The 13,151-nt window shown below is 63.8% G+C and overlaps 1 protein-coding gene across 4 annotated transcripts; it reads left to right on the plus strand.

Annotated features, from left to right (window-relative positions):
* Positions 1-2,012: 2,012 nt before the first annotated feature.
* KLF8 (Kruppel like factor 8) lies at positions 2,013-8,191 on the plus strand. 4 transcript variants are annotated; one of them, XM_033072781.2, is made up of 5 exons: positions 2,013-2,051; positions 5,052-5,598; positions 6,177-6,279; positions 6,364-6,497; positions 6,628-8,191. In XM_033072781.2, exons 1-5 carry the CDS (start codon positions 2,025-2,027, stop codon positions 6,807-6,809), a joined length of 993 nt encoding a protein of 330 aa, XP_032928672.1. In that variant the 5' UTR covers positions 2,013-2,024; the 3' UTR covers positions 6,810-8,191. The 4 variants fall into 4 exon arrangements, with proteins under 4 accessions (XP_032928672.1, XP_032928671.1, XP_032928673.1 ...); XM_033072780.2 differs by having other exon boundaries at positions 6,153-6,279; positions 6,628-8,189; XM_033072782.2 differs by lacking the exon at positions 2,013-2,051 and adding an exon at positions 4,149-4,206 and having other exon boundaries at positions 6,153-6,279; positions 6,628-8,188.
* The last annotated feature ends 4,960 nt before the right edge of the window (positions 8,192-13,151 follow it).

Consider the following 13,151-nt stretch of genomic DNA (forward strand, 5'->3'; position numbering starts at 1 on the left):
TCAGGAGCCAAATCCTGGCTGGGCTGGAGCCTCCTTGGCAGTGACCCAGTGGGGCTTGGGGTAAAGTTCTGCTGTTCTGCTTCAAGTCCTTTTTCCTGAAGAGGATTTGGGAATCAGCCTGGTCCTTTAGCTGTGCTCATGGAGTGCCAGCTGTGACAAACACGGGTGGCTGTGTCAGAGCACCTGCCCTGCCTGCTCCGAGGGCACTGAGCTGTGTCCCTTGTCCCTTCCCACAGCAGTACCAGGCCTTTCTGGGAGCCTGGGCTTGGGGGCTGCTCTGCCTCCTTCCATTCCAAGCAGGGAGGTTTGGGAGATCAGGCCCAGCACCCTCATCCCACCCTCTGGAAAACTCTTCCCACTTTCTCTTTCCCTCAGAGAGAAAAAAAAAAGATGCCTGCTCCAGATGTGTCTCACACAAACATCATCCCAAACCTGGATCCAACCTTTTCTTTCAGCACTTGACCTTGGAATGAGGACAAACTTGCTGCCATGTGTCACTGAGATCCTGAATAAATCCCCCCTTGGCCCACTTCCTTTCCCTGGGAGCTGCTGTGGGGCCCTGGGGCAGGCTGTGCTCCCTGGGCTTGTCTTGGACCTACTTCCAGGTTTTTGACCATTTTTCTTTCTTGCCTTGGAGCATGGATAGCTCCAGTGGGCTCAGACCCAGGCTGTTTCCCCCAGTATAAGCTGTGTAGGGTCAAGAATTCCTGAGGGTCTCCCTGGGGATGTTTCCATTTGTTTTCCTCTTCTGTGGCACAGAATTGTCCCCTGGAGTTGCTGGAGGGGGTGGACACGGGGCTATGGTGGGCACACGCTGCTCTCCAGCTGGGACCAGCTCCTCCAACACATCCAGGGGGTCACAGGTTCCCCAAAGTCACCCTGGGTTGCTCCCCAGGGGAGGTTGGCCCTCCCTAGGCCTATCCTGGTGCCTCCCTGGCTGTTTCCTGAGGAGGGGAAGGTTTATTTTTTGCTAAAAAAGCAGGTTTGGTCCTGCTTGAGGTGTGGCAAAAGTGGAGACTCACCTCCTCGCCCTGGATGAGCACTGTGTGTGCCAAGGTCACCACCCTGGTGGCCATGACCTGCTCCTCGAGTCACCCCTGGCAGGGACATCGTGAGTAGGGGACATCTGGCTTTGTCCCCATTCCCAGGATTTCCCATCCCTGGGGATGAGCTGGGTCAGGGCTGGGGGTGTGGGTCCTGCACTGGGGGGTTATGGGGTGATTAAACCCAGCCTGGGCCTGCCCCTGGCAAACTCAGCACAGGGCGGGGACACCTCAGGGCTGGGGACACCCCGGGGCAGGGGACACCCCGGGGCAGGGGACACCCCGGGGAGCAGCCAGGTCCCCTTGGGACAAGAGGCTGGAAAACCAGCAGGGTCCAGGGAGTGGGGGGCAGCTCCAGCCCAGGCAGGGGCTCCCCGAGACCCCCAGCCCCCCCAGGAAGGGACCCCCAGAGCCCCCCGTGGCTGCAGCCCCTGGAGAGGCTCCCCCAGCTCTGCCACCCACGGGGACCCCAATATTTGGGGGCTTACCTGTGAGGTGAAGGGGCTCGGGAGGCAGAAATTTGGGGGGGGGGGTGCAGGCAGTGCCTCCCCCTCAGGGCACCCATGGGTGCTCGGGTTTGGGGGTGCTGCAAGCCTGTGGTGCAGGGGGAGCACAGGACCCCAAATGTGGGGGGTCTCTGCTCCCCCTCATCACTGCCTCACAACTTGCCCAGGCCTGAACCCTCCAGCAGCACCCCCAGTCCGATTTTGGGGTGCCTTCGGTGTGGGGGGGGTGGGAGCAAGTTGGGGTCCACCCCCCCTCCCCCAAATCCTGCGCGTTCCCATGGCAACGCCGGATGCGAGGGGAGCCGCCCATTGGCTGCCGATGATGTCACCTCAAGGGCGGGGCAGCACCCCCACCCCAAAAAAAGAGGGTGGGGGAGGGGAGCTCCGCCCCACGCGGCCCCTCCCCGCCCGTGGGGGCCCCACCCCGCCCCACCCGGCACCGCCCCGGGGGCAGCGGCGGCGGCGGCGGCCGGGGATGCGCTCGGAGGAGGCGCGGGGGACGGTGCGTGGGGCCGGGGGCGCGGTGGGAGCACGCGTGGGGGTCTGACGGGGCTGCAGGTGGGGGTGGGAGCGCGGGGGGAAAGAGGAGAGGGGAGAAGGGAGGGGAGGGATGGAGAGGGAGGGTCCCGCGGCCCCTCAGGCCACCCCTCCCCCCTCGCCCCCTCACGAGGGGGTCGCGCGTGGGGTGTCACCCCCCCCCGACCTCCCCTCACGCGCCGCGCGCTTCCGGCGAGGGCGCCCCCCCGCGGCTGGGAGGTCACACCGGGCGGCGGCCCCGCCCTTCCCTCCCCCCTCCCACGCCCTTTGCTCTTAAAGGGCCAGACCCCCTTTGAGCTCCAGGCCCCGCTCCCACCGTGTGCCCCCACCCGCTCCCGGGGATCCCCCCTCTGTATCCCGTCCGTGCCCCCCTCCCCCGCCGTATCCCCAGCGGCCGCTGGCGGAGGGTGGAGCGCGGAGGAAATTCCACGGGGGGGTGTGGCGGCGGCGGCGGGGTGTGACCCCCCCACGCCCACGGGTGGGGGACACGCTGCGGGGGGAGGGGGTGGGGACACACAAGGGACAAAGCGGGAGGGGGTGGGAGAGTTGGGGGGCCAGTGGAAAGCATTTTCCCACGCCCCCCACCCCCCACCCAAGGTCACCCGAAATCCCTCCTTAAGCTGTTTAGGGCTAAAAACGGGGGGCACTAATTCTTCCCGGGGTGTTGGGGACATGAAGTGTTGGGAACACTCCCAGATATGCAGGTTTGAGGAGGGGGACCCCCACTCTGCACGCCTGGTTGGATTTTGGGGTGCAACAGCCTGAGGACGGAGGAATCCAGTTCACCCATAAAAGTGGGGGATCAGCGATGGTGGAATCTGGGGGGCAATGAATCCCCCCCACCCACCCACTCAGCTGCCCCATCGCGCACCCCCTGCCCCAGCGGGGCTTTGGGGTGCAAGGGACCCCAAATTTGGGTAGGGCAGCGTCCCCCAGAGGAGGACAGCGTGTCCCTTTTGTGGCCCCCCATGAGTCTGTTTGTGGGGAGCCCCCGTGTGTGAGGGAGGGTCTGGAGGGACATTGAGGTCCCCAGTGCGGGGTGTCTGTCTGGGGGTGTCCCCTGGTGTATTTTTGGGGGGGGTCTGGCTGGAGGGAGTGCTTTGAGGATCTGGGGATGTGCTGGGGGGTCCCTGACTGAGCGTGGGGTGTCTCTCCTTGTTGGGGGGGTGTGTTTTGGGGGTCCCTGGGTTTTTTGGGGGGTATGGGGGTCCCTGTCTGAGAGTGGAGATGTTTTGGGGGTGCCGGTAGTTTGTGAGTGTGTGAGGGGGTGTTTTGGGGTCCTTGGCTGGTTATGGGGTGTTTGGTGGGGGTCCCTGGCTGAGTGTGTGTTTTGGGGGGGGTTCCCCCAATACGTGGGTTCTGGGGGGTGGTCTCTGTCTCTATTTGGGAGTGTTTTGGGGTGTAACGTGCGTTTGGAGGGGCCTCTGTGTGTTGGAGTGAATAGGTGGGTTCTGGGGAGGGGGGGATGTCTCTGCCTCTTTTTGGGGAGTGTTTGGGGGGGCTCCCGGCTGTATTTGGGGGGGAACCCATGGAGATAGGTGGGGGGCTGTGTCCGGGGGTTCCGTGGCTCTGTGCGTGTGTTGGCGGTGTCCTGTTTTATGGGTGAATTCGGGGCTCCGGGGGTGAGCGGGGGGTTCCGGGCCGGTGCCGGGGGCTCCGTGCCGGTATCGGAAGGGCTCGGTGCCGGTGCCGGGGGCTCGGTGCCGGTATCGGGAGGGTTAGGTGCTTGTACCCTGGGCTCGGTACCGAGGAGCCTGTGCCAGTACCGGGGGGATTCTGTGCCGGTGCCCTGGGCTCGGTGCCGGTATCGGGAGGGCTCGGTAGCTGTGCCCTGGGCTCGGTGCCGGTATCGGGAGGGCTCGGTGGCTGTGCCCTGGGCTCGGTGCCGGTGCCCTGGGCTCAGTGCCGGTATCGGGAGGGCTCGGTGCCGGTGCCCTGGGCTCAGTGCCGGTATCGGGAGGGCTCGGTGGCGGTGCCGGGGGTGCGCTGTAGCCGCCGCCCCTCCCGGGCGGGGCCGGGCCGTGTGCGCGGGGCGCGGCGCTGGGTGTGGCGGGGCGGGGCCGCCGCGCGAGGCCGGTGCGTGGGGGCTCCGCGGGCGGGGACGGTCCCTGCGTGGGCAGGTACGTGCGGGGGAGCCGGGGCCAGCGCCGGGGGGTCCCGGGGCAGCGCGGGGGGTGACGGGCAGCTCGTTTGGACTGGGGATCCCCCGTGCCCGGTGCCCCCACGCGTGCCCCGGGACCCAGCAGCGCGGGGCGCGGTGAGGTTGGGGGTCCCGCTTGTCCCTCGGTTGTGTCGCGGTCCCGCGGGGGCGCAGCGCTGACCGCGCCGCGGGTGGGGCCGTGCCCGGTGCCTCCCGCGGGGGCCGGGCCGGGCCCTTTAAGAAGCTCCACCCGCGGCCGAGCCCAGGTGGAGCCGCGGGGCCGTTCGCACCTCGGCCGGCGCGGCCCGGGAGATGGTGCCGCGGGCGGCGGGGGGGAGCTGCGGGCGCGGCGGACACGCGTGGCAACCCCGCGGGTCAGTGCGTGAGTGACCCCGGCCGGGGGGGGGGGGACGCGGGCTGGGGGGGTGGGTGCGGCCCCTTTAAGCAGTGGGGCGGGGCTGCCACCGCCCCGCGCGCGGGACACGCCCCCGCCGCGCCCCTCCCGCGGGGGGCGGGGCCAGCCCGGCACAAAGGCGCGGGTGGGGGGCGGGGCCTGCGGTTCCCGCCCTCGGCGCGCGCCGCGGCCGCCGTGAGGGGCCGGGCGGGTCCGTGAGGGACGGGCGGGCCCGGCCCCGCCTCAGGGCTTCGGGCGGGCCCTGCCATGCCCGGCACGGCGACCCCGGGCTGGCCCCACGCCCTGCCGGAGCCGCCCCGAGGCGCCGCCCCGGTCGGTTGGTTGGTGGGAGCCCGTTAAAAAAAAACCCTTGCGCCCCCGCCCCGTGCCTCAGTTTCCCTGGCTCCTGACGGACTGCGGGTCTCTTGCAGGGCAAGGGGAAGGCGACGCCCGCCATGAGCTCGTCGGCGCTGTTGGCTGAGGGCCCCCTCGACCCCCCGGTGCTGCTGGCCGACATCAAGACGGAGCCCCCCGAGGAGCTGCTGGCCAGCGACTGCAGCCAGCCCCAGGCCGAGCCCGTCGATCTCTCCCTCAATAAATCCAAGGTGGCTCCGGCCTCGGCCCCACCGCCACCGCCCCCCACCTCGGTCCAGTCTTCCCCCATGCTGGTGGCTCCCCCGCTTCCCGCTCCCAGCACCGTGTCCATCCCGCCCTCCGGTCTCAGCTCCACCTCGGCCATCCCGGCTGTCCTCTCACCCGGCTCCATCCTGGCCTCCACGCAGGGCAGCGGCGGGCAGCAGATCCTCCACGTCATCCACACCATCCCCTCCGTCAACCTGCCCAGCAAGATGGGCAACCTGCAGACCATCCCCGTGGTGGTGCAGTCCCTCCCCGTCGTCTACACCACGGTGCCCACGGACGGCGTCACCGCCATTACCGTGCCCCTCATCGGGGGGGACGGCAAGAACGCTGGGTCTGGTAAGGGAACCCTGCAGCCTGGGGGGTGGGGGGTGTCTGTCCTGCCTCGTGGAGGGGCACCCCTGAAGGGAATCTCATTTTTCACTGTGGAGTGTCCCTGCCACCACCGTGTGCCACTTTTGTTCAGAGCCCCTCAGCTGGCCCCCAGGCTGTGCCCCCCAGGGAACGTGGGGAGGGCAGGGACACACAGGGCATGGCACTGCCTGTCCTCCACCCATCCTGCTGCTGGCAGCCTGCCCTGCCCTTCCCACTGGCTGCCTGCTGCCAGCAGCTCTGGTTTCAGCTCAGCTGCTCCCTGTGCTCCCCACAATCCCCTTTCCCAGGACATTCCCAACTTCCCACCTTATCTGGGGTGGGGGGCCTGGGCAGCAGCAGGCAGCCAAAAGTGGTGGCCCCAAGTTGTTTCCTCCCTTTGGGGGTTCTCCATCTGCCCAGTTGGATTTGATTCTCTGGAGGTCTTGGAGCACTGCAGGAGCAGGGGCAAGGCTGGAGTGGGTGTTTCAGGGGGATCTCTCTGCTCTGTGCTCACCCCTCACCTCTCTGTGGCCCTAAAGCTTTCCTTTCCCGGACCCCTCCAGTGAAAATGGACCCTGGCTCCGTGTACCCCATGGACATGAACAGTGACAGCGAGGACAGCGCTTCCGAGAGTGGCCCAGCACCCTTCCAGGACCTCCAGAGAGAGTGAGTGAGCTCCTGCCTGTGCCTCCCCAGCCTTTATCCCCGTTTATTCCCCTGAGCCCCCCTAAGCTCTCTCTGCTCCCCCAGGCCAGCAGCGCGGGGGCCCAGAGCTGATTCCCCAGACCTGAAGAAGCGGCGCATCCACCAGTGCGACTTCGAGGGCTGCAATAAGGTCTACACCAAAAGCTCCCACCTCAAAGCCCACCGGAGGATACACACAGGTAGGGCTGGGATGGCCCTGGATCCCTGAGCAAGGGGGTGGGGGTGCTGAAATTCCCCATCTGGAGTTTCTCTGAGGTGTTTGGGGGGTCCCTGTGTCAGAGCTGACCCCTCGCTGCTCCCCTGGCGCAGGTGAGAAGCCCTACAAATGCACGTGGGAAGGCTGCACCTGGAAGTTCGCCCGCTCGGACGAGCTCACCCGGCACTTCCGCAAGCACACGGGCATCAAACCCTTCCGCTGCTCGGACTGCGACCGCAGCTTCTCCCGCTCCGACCACCTGGCCCTGCACCGCCGGCGGCACGTCATGATGTGAGCGGTGGGAGCCGCCTGCGCCTCCCTCCCTTCGCCCATCCGCACCCCTGCGGGGCGGGCACTGCGGGAGCGCCGGGGCCGAGCCGTGCCCGCTGCAGGAGCCGGGATGGGACGGCAAGCGATGGATTCTGGACTGCTGCCCCTTCTCTCTTGTCCCCAGCTGTTTTTATTCCTGGGTTTGTCCTCGCCTGGAGGCTCCTTGACTCCTCACCTGGAATTCACCAGCTGTGCAGCCTCCTGCACGTTGTTGCCTCTCTGTGCTCCCTGTCCCTGGGAGCTGCAGCAAGGACGGGGGCAGGGGGTGATGGGCCCCCCGTGGAGGAGCTGTTGGCAAATCCCTCTCCATCTCCAGACTGTCCCAGCAGGAGGAGGAACATCAGCTCTCAGTGTGTCCCTCAGCACGTGCTGGGCTTCGTGGGAAGTGCTGGGGACACGGAGAGCCAGGAGAAAAAGAGGAATCAAGAAAGGGGGAAACACAACCTGACAGTGACCCACCAACGAGACCATCACCACCACAAAAAGGGAAACTTTGTGGAACATGGAACTTTTATTTTATGGAATTCTACGAGGGGGTGGGACAGGGTGGGGGGGGAACGAGGGCCAGCAGCTCTCGGGTTTTTTTGGAAGACTCTGGGCCACTTGAACGTGTTTCTAAGTTAAACCAGCGGCTGTGGCCACACGCTTTGCTTTTTAATAATGGTTTTTGAGGAGTGTTTCTTCCATCCCTTCCCCCAGCCAGCCCCGCTGGTTGCTGGGAGAGTGTCAGGATTTGGGGTTGGATGCTCTGAGCTGGTGGGTGGTGGGAAGGGGACCATGACACCTCCCATGCTCGGGGCAGTCCCTGAGGGGGCTGCTTGGGAGGAGTTGCTTCCCAGACACCTCTGAGCTGGTGCTTTTGCCCTGGCTGTGTGGGGATGAGGGAACTGGAGCTTCCCAAACTCCTCTGAGCTGATGTTATTACCCTGGCTGTGTGGGGATGAGGGAGCTGGTGTGAGGATGGGCTGGGGGAGCACTTCAGGGAGCTGAAAACAACTCCCAGCTGCTTGGGAAAGTGCTTTTCCTCAGCTTCCCATCCAGCAGCCTGGGTGTGCCATGGGCAGAGCTTTTCCCTGGCCTGAGGTGGTCCCTGAGTTGGGCACACCTGAAATGCTGGGAGCTGGCCACAACCACCCTGCTGAGCTGCAGGCCTGGGGAGGAGGGGCTGGAAAGCTGCTGGGTGGGGAGTGTTTGTTCAGATCTATTCATGGCAAGAGGCACTGCAGAAACACCATGGGTTGGCCTGGTCAGGATGAGGATGTCACCTCCCAAAGGGGACAGGGACAAGGCAGAGGATGGAGCAAGGGGGTCCCAGTGCCCTGAGCTGCAAGAATGATCACCTTCCTGAATTTGTGCAGGATCTGCTGCTCCAGATGGATCCCTCCAACTCCCTGTGGGACCTGGGAACCTCTAAATGCCTGTAGGATTTAGGAACCTTCAAATCCCTGTGGGACCTGGTGGAATTCATCTGAGAATCCTCCAAGAGTTGCTGGTACCATCACAAAGCCTCTCTTGATGGTTTTGCACAGTCCTGGGAATCCTGGAGGTCCCAGCTGGCTGGAAACTGGGGACTGTTGTCCTGCTTGTCAGTCTCACTTCAGTGCCCAGTAAAATCATGGAAAAGGTAAAGGTTATTCTGGGAAGTGTTGAAAACACCTGGAGGACAGCACAATCATTGGTCACAACTCCATGAGGGGAAATCCTGCTTGTCCAACCTTCTACAACAGGGTATCCCACCTGGGTGATCAAGGAAAGCCAGGAGATTTATTTTTTAACTTCAGCAAAACTTTTGTTCCAGGGTCCTTCTGGATGAAATGTGCAGGCCACAGCTGTACAAACACATCATGGGGTGGGGGAGCAGCTGGCTCAGGGGTTGGGCACAGAGGATGAGAGTGGGGTGACACCAGCCTGGCACCTGGCACTGCTGGAGTTCCACAGGGCTCCAGCCTCATCCCAGTTCTGCTCCTCATCCTGCTGAACAACCCAGATGCAGGACTCCAAGGAATACTGAGGGAAAAATCTCTAAATTCTTCAGGTGAAGCTTTTTGGAGCTTTTCCTTGAGAGATGTCCTATTTCAGAGGGGAAAAAAAAGACAAAGAAAAGATATAAATACTCCTTACAGAAATGAAAAACATACTTTTGGAGGATTTGGGGATTCTGTCACCTTTTGAAGGGCCCCGCGGCCCCGCCCTGGGCTCGGCCGAGGGCGGAGCTTCCTAAAGAGCCCGGGAGGCGCCGGGCACGGCCAGCGGCACCGAGGGGACCCCCAGCCCCACCGTGACCCGTCCTGGCTCCCGGGCACGCGTGGGGTACCGGCCATGAGGCACCACGGGGACCCCCTGCCCAAACCAGCTCCCTGTCACCCCCGGGAGCCCCGGAGCTCTCCTGCACCTGCCTGTGGGCACCCTCGGGGGTGTCACTGGGGATCAGTCAGGGGTGTCACTGGGAGTGCTGGCACTGCGTGTCAGGGCTGGGCTGTTTCCTCTAGGGCATGATGGCACTTTTGGGTGCCCTTTAGGGGGACAAGGCGCTTTTTGGGGGTGCTGTCTCCCTGTGGTGACTTTGGGACACTTGCTCGCCTTTTTGGGGATGCTGGCAGGCAAAGCCATGCTGGGGGGGACTCTCCTGGGTTTCATTCCCCAGTTTGGTTATGGGGTGGCCGTGTGTGGGGTGGGACCCCCGGCAGTGCCTGGGGGCTGCTGGGCCGGTCCCGCTGGGTGCTGCTCGCACCCAAACCCAGCGGGGCCGCGCTGCCGTCACCCGCTGGCAGCGCTCGGGCACCCGGTGGCGCCAGCGGCCCGCGATGCGCCGGGGATGGAGGAGGAGCCGAGGGAATAATCCCGTTCCTTGGGAATGTCCCTGAGCGCTGTGACAGCGCTGATCCCGCGGTGCTCCGCTGGCGCGGGTGAGAAGCCCTAAAAATGCCCGTGGGAAGGCTGGAAATTCCACAAGGACAGGGACATCAAACCCTTCTGGATTCTGCTTCTGTTCCGACCGCTCTTGGCAGGGACTGGTGGCACAGGCTGGGTTGGGCAGCGGCAACTGGGGCACAGTCCCAGGTCTCGGGAGGAGCTGCAGAGATTTTGGGGTCACACAGGATCCTGTGACAGGTGCCCGTGACAAAGGGACATCGGTGTGTGGACATCACCCTGCGGCTGGAGAGGACGCCGAGCTCCTGCCACAGCAGGTGGCAGGTGCCAACCCCTCCCCTGGGAGGGCTGGAGCCTGGGAGGGCTCCTCTCAGGGCTGGAATCGCCATCCCCAGGGCAGGAATCGCCATCCCGGGGGTCCAGGCTGTGCTTCCTCCCAGCCCCTTCTCCTGGGTGAAGCTCCGAGGGATTTTAATTGCTCTGAGCACCCCCACCCCACATCCCTGGGCCCATTTAAGCTCAGCCTGGGACCTCCAGCTCCTCCCTGTCCCAGCCCTTCCCACCCGGCTCTCATCGTGACCTGCCCCATCCCTGTGAGCGGCGCTGCCCTGCAGCTTGTGCCGAGGGCAAGGCGAGCCCTGGGAGGGCTGTGCCACCTCATTCTGGACACAGGTGGTCCCTGAGCTTCAGCAAAGCCCCTCACTGGCTGCCAGATCTCATGGGACAGTGGGGACAATCCAGCTCCACATCCCCTGGGAATCCTGCAGAGCCTGGGGTTGTGCTTGGTGAGAGCACAGAAAATCCTCCCGGTTGTTTGTGTTTGGCAAAGGTCCAAGGCTGGATTTTTGGGGGAAAAGGCCGATACCATCCCCTTCCTCCCACCCTGCATTTGTCCTGGAAACCCACCTCAGCCTCAGACCCTTCTGCTTCCTCACCTCCCTGCTCCTCTCCCAGGAATACCTGGAGCAGCTGCTCCATCTCCCTGCCCTGATGCCTCCCAGCGCTCTCCCACCACCCAACTGGGGCATACTGGGGATACTGGGAGCCGGTTTCTTTCCCCATCACCTGCCTGCACTTTTCCCTGGCTGGGAGAAGAATTTAACAACCCCCAAACTCCTTTCCTCCTGAAGGAGCAGTGCTGGGGGCGGTTCTGCAGCCTGCTGGGGGGTCCTGCTGGCCGATGGCACCCCCGTGTCCCCAGGGGTGGCAGTGCCCTGGCTCTGGGGTCACCGCGGTCCCTGCGGACGGTTCTTGTCCCTGTCCCTGTCGCGGGTGCCGGGGCCTCTCCCGCCCGCCCGCCCGGCACTGCTCAGACTGGTTTAGCAAGTGCATGGGATGGGGCGGCCGCTTTCCCTTTGAAGGGCTCCCGGGAAGCATTTGATGGCTGGAAACCTCCCGAGGAGGAGAAAGGAAAAGACAAAAATAGGTGGTTTTGGGTTTCGCTGGGGGAGCGGGGGAGGCGCGGGGCTGCTCCGGCAGCTTCGCAGAGCTTTGTGTGCCGGCCGTGGGGACAGGTGAGCGGGGTGTCCCTGCCCAGAGGGATCCCGAGGACAAACCGGGGTGGCCCTGGCCCAGGGAGGCAGAGCCAGAGCGGACTGGGCATGTCCAGCACGGCCCCGAGAGAGGTGGGTGCTCCAGCATCGCTCCGGGGTGCCTGGGTGGGTTTGGGTGGCCCCTTCCCCCGAGTGGGGGCTGCTGGGGGTCCCTTGGGGAGCCAGGCCGGTGGTGAGGTGTGGGGGTGGCACTGGGGGTGCTTCTGGCTGTGCCTGGGGTGATCTGGGGAGTTTGCTTCCCAACCTGATCCAGGTTTCCTCAAAATTTGGTGCCGTTCTTGCCTTTTAGCTCCAGTTTGTAACTTTGGGCTTCACCTGCCTCTTGCTCCCTGGTGAAAGGAGGACCTGCCTGTCCTTCCTCACCATTCCCATGGATTTGGAGTGCTGGGATCTGGGATCAGGGGCTGGCTCCACACTTCTCCCCCAGTTCTGCCCCCAGCAGCCCCCGCCCCTGGCTTGGGACCCCCTTTCATCTCCCTACATCCCCTCCATCCCTCCCTGCCCGGGATCTCCCGTCCCAACCCCCCTCCAGCCCTTCTGTGCTGGCTTTTCAGCCGGGAATTCTGCTTGGAGCGAGGGAGGAAAACGTGAGGAAGGAGGGGAGGGTCACGGGCCCCGTTATCTCTGCGCCACCGCGGGTGACACGTGGGGACACAGCGGGACCTGGGGGCAAAGTGCCCGTGGCAGAGATGGGCTCAAGGCCGCTCTGCCGGGGCAGACGAGGGCACTGCCTGGGCTCGGCCCATCCCTGCGAGGAGAGGCGGCTCCGCCTCGGGAAATCGCGCCTTGATCCGTGCTGGGCAGGAGCAGCCCTGCTCCGGGAATGGGATTCAGCCGCGGGTGGGATGGAGAGAAGGGGAATTCTTTTGGTTTTTATGATTTATGGTGGAATCATGGCATGGTTTGGGTTGAAAAGACCTTGAAGCCCATCCAGTGCCACCCGCTGGACGGCAGGGACACCTTCCACTGTCCCAGGCTGCTCCAAGCCTCACCCAACCTGGCCTTGGACACTTCCAGGGATCCAGGAGCAGCCACAGCTGCTCTGGGCACCCTCACGATAAACTTCCTTCTCTCCACGTGAGGTCCTGCAGGGTTGGTGGCACATCCCCCTGTCCCTGCAGCACCCGGGAGCCCTGGTGAGCGCTCCAGCAGCATCACAGCTTCCCTGGAAAACAAAACCCTGTTCCCGTGTTTGCTCTCCCAAGGGCTCAAGCAACTCTGCTCTCTGGGATGCTCAGCCCCCCCGATGATGATTTTGGTCCCTGGGATGGCGTGACACCACCAAGCCTCTGCTTTGAGCTCCTGGAGTGGCAGGAATCCCATGAGAAGAGGAATTCCCTTCCCTGACTGCTCTCCCTTTGGCCAGGGGGTTAGAGCAGCCTTGCCCTCCACCTCACTTCCATCCCCTGCTCCTGTGGTCCCCTGGAGCTGCGGGGATGTCCCCAAGGTGGTGACAGCAGCATCCCTGCCTGTGTGGGATCCCGGGACACCAGGGGAGTGGGGAATCTGGGGCTGTGAACACAGAGAGGGGGAGGATCCAGACTGTGCCTTGGGGAGGGGCTGGGGGCAGTCGGGGCTGGATTATCTGGAGCAGAACAGCTTTGTTTTTTAAATTCTTTGCCAGAAAGGTAATTTTTATCCCCTTGTATCTCTGGATCTCTACACTCCTTCCCAAACACAGTTGCCTGGTGTCTCCACATGAACCCTGGGCCCTCCTACCTGTCTGTGTTTTCCAACTGTTGCTTTTCTTTTCCTTCAGGGTTTGTCCCTTTTATTTTTTATTCAATCCATCCCTTTTATTTTTGATCCAATCCATCCCTTTTGTTTTTGATCCTTCCCTTTGATTTTTGATCCTTTTAATTTTTGATCCTTCACTTTTTCTC

This window comes from Catharus ustulatus, chromosome 14, assembly GCF_009819885.2.
Source record: "Catharus ustulatus isolate bCatUst1 chromosome 14, bCatUst1.pri.v2, whole genome shotgun sequence".
NCBI classification, from domain to species: domain Eukaryota; kingdom Metazoa; phylum Chordata; class Aves; order Passeriformes; family Turdidae; genus Catharus; species Catharus ustulatus.